The sequence below is a fragment of the Dipodomys ordii genome, unplaced genomic scaffold (genome assembly GCF_000151885.1).
Source record: "Dipodomys ordii isolate 6190 unplaced genomic scaffold, Dord_2.0 Scaffold117, whole genome shotgun sequence".
Classification (NCBI taxonomy): domain Eukaryota; kingdom Metazoa; phylum Chordata; class Mammalia; order Rodentia; family Heteromyidae; genus Dipodomys; species Dipodomys ordii.
The window spans coordinates 2,214,872-2,221,132 of NW_012267333.1; the positions used below are offsets into that span (position 1 = coordinate 2,214,872).

The 6,261-nt window shown below is 44.5% G+C and overlaps 1 protein-coding gene across 1 annotated transcript in view; it reads left to right on the forward strand.

The window, feature by feature from the left end:
* Tcn1 (transcobalamin I (vitamin B12 binding protein, R binder family)) overlaps positions 1–4,815 on the forward strand; it is a 16,815-nt gene extending 12,000 nt beyond the window's left edge. Inside the window, exons 6-10 of the mRNA XM_013029209.1 lie at positions 1,020–1,203; positions 2,295–2,300; positions 2,468–2,651; positions 4,372–4,490; positions 4,654–4,815. Coding sequence (XP_012884663.1) covers positions 1,020–1,203; positions 2,295–2,300; positions 2,468–2,651; positions 4,372–4,490; positions 4,654–4,715 — 555 coding nt within the window. The 3' untranslated portion in view covers positions 4,716–4,815. The remainder of the gene's footprint in view (positions 1–1,019; positions 1,204–2,294; positions 2,301–2,467; positions 2,652–4,371; positions 4,491–4,653) is intronic.
* The last annotated feature ends 1,446 nt before the right edge of the window (positions 4,816–6,261 follow it).

Consider the following 6,261-nt stretch of genomic DNA (forward strand, 5'->3'; position numbering starts at 1 on the left):
AGGGAGAGGTGGCTCCATTAGCAGGGCAGTAGTGAATGAGTAAAAGCATCCAGTATTGAATTTGTACCCTGGTCTCAGATAAAGAAAACATACAAACAAAAGAAAGAAAGTAAAAAGGAAAATTACCTTTCTCTGGGAAACTACAGAGCAATATATTCAAGCTGCAAACTATTCCAACTTTGTCTTGCTTAGTATTAACCCTCTTATAACCTTTATGACCTCACAAGTAAGTGTTCATCCCACTGCCTGAATAGCAAACTATTCAATTCTCCATTGTCAGCCAATTTGGATCATACATCTCACCCTTGAGACGCAACATCTACCAGCCTGGCTGAACTTTCTTCTACAGCTCTTCTCTTCTGCCCCAACTTCCTTCTACAGCCTGAGTGTTCTTCCTAGACAAGGAAGAAGCCTCTGGAGATTTCTTTACAGTGCATATATCCTCATAGTGGACAAACCATGTCTTCACCCTTCCCTTAAGCTTTTGCTCATGCTTTTTCCTCTCTGAGTGCACAGCTCCCTGCCCAAATTTCACCTGCCAAACTTCCACTCTACCATCAAGGTGGCCCCAACTACCACTTTCTCCAACAAAGCCTTTCCTTATCCTCATTTTAGATCTTTCTCTTTGGACATTCATCCCAGGGCTCTTTTTACTAGTGTGTGTGTGTGTGTGTGTGTGTGTGTGTGTGTGTGTGTGTGTGTGTGTGTGTGTGTGTGAAGCAGAGTCATTGAGCACTTCTTATATGACACTTCTTATATTTTCCCGTGTTGGGAAGACATGAATGTGGCAGAATAAAGTCGGTTCTCCTCAGAACCACTGTAGCTTGGTTATTCAGCAGATCCCTCACCTCCCCACTCAAACTACTTCATAAGCTTCTTGATCGCAAGAAACGTATCTTAATCATTTAGCATGACTCCTGCATAGCCCATGACCAATAAATACATGGTGAGTTAGATGAAGCTTTTGCCCTTTTGTGAGCCATCCCTCATACTCTCTGCCTCTTTTTGTCTCACACTAGGCTCTCTTTGTCTCGTCAGAGTATTACAGTGAAAGTGAATGGAACTGCCAAGAAACTCGCAATACAATACTCAGTGAAATTTCCCAGGGAGCATTCAATATTCCAGCTGCTGCAGCCCAGATCTTACCTCCCCTGCTAGGAAAGACCTACTTGGATGTGACCAAAGACTCGCCTTGTACGTATGGTTTAGTATAAGCACTAAAGGGGAAACCAGCATCACTCCCAAAGCTTGTGAGATGTAGGTATGCTTTGGGACAGTGACTGGACAAGCTTCTAAAGAAAGCCAAACAGCTCCCAGAGAAAATTCATTTCTCATTACATCGCCAAGGGTTGTTACCTATTGAGGACTTGTTCTTAGGATAATGAGCAATAGTCTTGGTTCAAACATCGGTCGTCAAGGTAGGTTTGAGCAAAGGATGTGTATCTCTAAAGGGATGTCTTCTAACTGTTGGATACTGAAAAATCTGAACATGATTTCCATTTGTGGGAATCATGTTTCTGAGCTTCCATTATTTGATTCATGCTTAGTGATACCTCTGGAAAATAAGACATCTGTATAGAAGGAATAGAAAGGATTCTAACAAAATGCAGCAGGAATCATTTGTTCAAATAAATAATTGTGTAATGAGGTAGAAAAGATCTATTTCCTCTAACCGTGGTTTATTCCTTGTTCTGTTACTTATAGATCAGGGACTTTGGGTAAACACATCCACTCTGTGTGTATGTGTGTGTATGCATGAACACACACTCTAACACACTCAGGGCCTGAAAGCTGCCCATTAGCCTTTTCACTCAAGGCTGGCATTCTACTACTTCAGCCACACCTTCACTTCCAGTTTTCTAGTGGTTAATTGGAGACTTCTCTGCCCGATCTGGCTTTGAACGATGATCCTCAGATCTTAGCCTCCTGAGTAACTAGGATTAAAAACGTGAGCCACCAGCAACCAACAGTGTTTAAACTTTAAGTTTCCATTTTCTAACAAAAACAAAGAATAATATGTCCTATCATTAATTTTTTTATAAAGTATCAGATGAGATAATCCACATAAAGGTGTTAGCACAGTGTCTGGTCCTTAGTATGTTCTCAGTAAATGCTAAGAAGAAAAAGAAAGGGGTGGGGGTGGGGGTGGGGGCAATGGCAAGCCATTAGTGGATTCTCTGCCAAAGCAAAACAAGAAAAAGAAATTAGGACCTCATGTGAGATATAGCACTGAGGTGAATAATGGTTTAAACGGCTGGAAGTCAAGCCAAACACAAGACTCACAAGCCAGTGAGCCTCTGGTAATAGCTATGAGAGATCCGTCACTAGATGAATGATACTTGTACCTGCTTCCAAATCCATCTCTGATAAAGGAAAGTAGTCCTGGGCTAGAAAATGGATACCTAGGCCAACTCTGGTACTCTCTTTTTTATTATTCAATTTCTCCCTCTTTTTCTGTCTCTGCCAGGTAACTCTCCCCTCTCCATCCCAGTGCGTACGACTGTGACACCCACTTATTCGCCCTCATTGATCTCTGTGCATTACTCTGTGAAGATCAACAAAACCTATTCCATAGATGTCACAGTGCCAAGTGGTTCGGTCTTTCTAGATGTGATGAAGGAAGCTCAGAAGGAGAATGGGACTTTGTTTCGGTATGCATGAATATAACCTAATGTTAAAGGGTTTACTGCAAATCTGATGCCCTGGTAAGAACAGAACTCCACCAGAATCAAAGGACATGTCAAATGCCTCTAGATCAGCACCATTGCTCCCCATCACATGCCACCGTGGATGTTAAAAAGATGAGGTGATGTCTCCTACCACATAATCCCTATTAACAGATGCATGAATTCCAGGCCTCTCCCTTGACTTTGGCAAGAGTTCAATAAATAGAACACTTTAAATCAGACATTTTATATCTAGAACAGAAGTCCTGAGACTATTTTAGAATGACTGCTATCCTTTGAAAAAAAATTCCAGACAAATGCCATGAATAATCATCGCAGAAAAATGAACATAAACAAAATGTGACATTTAATGTGGGAATTTCTCCAGGTGCCAGTGGCTCACACCTGTAATCTTAGCTACTCAGGAGGCTAAGATCTGAGGATCATGGTTCAAAGCCAGCCCTGGCAGGAAAGTCTGTGAGACTCTTATCTGCAATTAACCACCAGAAAACTGGAAGCAGTACTGTGGCTTAGGTGGTAAAGTGCTCCAATTGAGCTGAAGAACTGAGGACAGCACCAAGGCCCAGAGTTCAAGCCCCATGACCAACAAGAAAGAAAGAAAGAAAGAAAGAAAGAAAGAAAGAAAGAAAGAAAGGAAGGAAGGAAGGAAGGAAGGAAGGGAGAGAGAGAGAGAAAGAAAGAAAGAGAAAGAGAGAGAGGAAGGAAGGAAGGAAGGAAAGAAAGAAGGAAGGAAGGAAGGAAGGAAAGAAGGAAGGGGGATGGGATGGAGGGAGGTAGAAGGAAAGAGAGAAAGAAAGTGGGAATTTCCCAGAGCTCTAAGTCTCTCTGTGTTCCTCTCAGGGTATTCATGAACATTTTAATAAATGTTCCTTGGCCTAAAGAGGCTAAATATTAAAATTAAGTTACTGACTTTGCTTCTGAAAAATATTATTTACTTGGCTTCTCAAATCTAGTTGACATTTTTTCACCATCGGGTGTACGATGCTGTAGAGAAAATAAGAAGCGTTAACTAAGTATCTCTCATCTAATGAACGTAACATGTATTTATTAAGTAGAAGGCTGAGGCCGCTAACAGCCAAGTACCCACCATGGAGGCCAGGTAGGCAGAGACCACAGACATCATGCCTGCAAAAGAGCATGGAATCAAAATCCCAAGAGTGCTTAGAAAACATGCAGCTCCCTGGGTCCCAGCCCAAATGTGAAAGTCAAGTTGTCTGGAGACAGAGCCAGGACATCTGGTTGCCTTCTTTGTCATGTTACCAAGTGGTGCTTAGGTTTTGATTTCGTTTTGGTGGTGCTGGGGATCGAACTCACACCTTGCACTTGCTAGGCAGCCCCTCTACCACTGGACGCATGCATCCAGATCTGTATTCACCATGGGTAGGGTCTCGCTTGATGCCTGGGCTGGCCCAGGACTGTAATCCTCCTTCTTGTACTTTGTACGTCACTAGGGATGATAGCCAGTCACCACTGTGCCCAGCCATTCAGTGAGATGGAGCCTTGTGCTCTCCCCCCACCTCAGGTGGCCTCAAATTGTGACCCTCCCCACCCACTGTCAGCCTCCCAAGTAGTTAGGATTACAGGTTTGAGCCAGAATGCTCAGCTTTAAGGTTTTTTTTTTCAGTGTATGAGGGATTTTCTTTGAAAACCCTAAGTTCCCGCAACTACTTCCTGTCCCTCCCAGGTTCACAGTGGAGCAGGAGGAATGGGGGCCCTATATCACATCTGTTCAGGGCCTAACTGCCAACAATAACGACAGAACCTACTGGCAACTTCTGAGTGGGGGCAAGCCACTCAGTCAAGGTAAGGAGGAAATGGAGCAGAAGGATCCACAGGTGTTCGTGTGTGAGGCTGTGAGCTTTTAAGGGGGAAAGGCCTTTAATGAGGTTGGGAGATATATACTATTTATTATCTGGTGATTCTGTGATTGGTCATTTGACCTAATTTTGTTTCTTCTTCTTTGCAGGGGTTGGTAGCTATGCTGTCCATAACGGAGACAATTTAGAGGTCCTTTGGAGCAAATACTAAACTCAGACCTTCCTTGGGATGTACCTTTTGTAGTGAGACCCACACAGAAAATGGTCTTGTGCCTTCCTGTTCATTTATCTCAATTCAGTAGGAGACTCAACTTCCCTTCCTCCCTCCCCCCCTCTGTCTCTGTCTCTCTGTCTCTTTGTCTCTCTGTGTGTGTGTCTCTCTCTGTTTCTGTCTGTCTGTCTCTGTGTGTGTGTGTGTGTCTCTGCTCAATAAAAAGATCAACAACTGCAAAAACAAAGCACGTCCTGAGTTCATTGGTGTGGGGGGGGATGCTAATGTGGAGGTTTGAAATAGTCTTCTCCTTCTCCCTTGCTTCCCTGCCTTGGTCACAGCCAGCTTAAGCCATGTCTCAGCTCTGGACTTTTGCTAGTTAGTTGGAGATACGAGTCTCTTGTATTTGTCTGTCCAGTATGGCTTTGAACTTTGATTCTGCTTCTCAGATCTCTCAAGTAGCTAGGATTACAGACATGAACCACTGGTGCCCAGCTCATTTTTTAAAAGGTTATTAGAGGAGATACAATCTCAGGGAGAAATGAAGTGAAGAGAGATTGGACCCCATGTCTAATGAGTGGGTCCACTCAGGGCTGTGTTCCTCTCTGTCCTTGGTGCTGGCTGGATACCCCCTCTCAGCTCTTCACCACATCAGCACACAACCTCACACCCTGTTTTACCAGAACAAGAGCAAGAAGAACCAGAGAGAGAGAGAGAGAATATAAGCAATATGGAAGTCAGTCCTCCATAACTTCAACCCATCATTCTTGCTGCTTTACATTCCCCACAAGTGTGGCAACTCGTACGACCCCAGGGGACTGTGAGTGAACATGAAGAGCGGGCACAGGGCACGGTAGAGGCCATCGAGCCCACCCCAATACAATCCCTGTGTTGCAACAACCACCAACTTCCCTAAGAAAGAAAACAGGGCTTTAGAGCTCACATCTTGTATTTGCTTGTTAGTTCGCTCACAAGTGCTGGGGATAGAGAAATGAAAATAATCCACACAGCTGCACCTCTGTGAAACACACATTCTAGAGAGGAAGGAGACACTAAGCAAGTGCACACGGTGTGACTGGGGTGAGGAGGGTCAGCAAGTGCAGGGCTCCCGGGGCCGTGGCGGGAGGAGGGGCCGCCGTGTAGGGATAGACCGCTCTCAGGGACTAGGCTAGAAAGGCCTCTCTCAAGGCTTCCCTTTGGGCAGAGACACCACGGCAGTGGGGAGTCCCAGTGAAGATATGTGGAAAGGTATTCTGGGGAGTAGGATGTCAACCAATCAAACAAATAAATAACCCCAGGGAATCTGGGCAGGGTGGTGCTCTCCTGTAATTCCAGTATTTAGAGACGGAGGCAGAAGGGTCACCAATCCAAAGCCAGCCGGGGCTACATAGTCTAAATAAATAGTAATAACTAAGTCTACAGTGAACACATACCTTAAGAGTTATCAAAGTTGCATCAGTTGGGCTGGGAAGGTGGCTCAGTGGTAGAGCGCTTGCCTTGCATACATGAGGCCCTGGGTTCAATTCCTCAGCACCACATAAGCAAA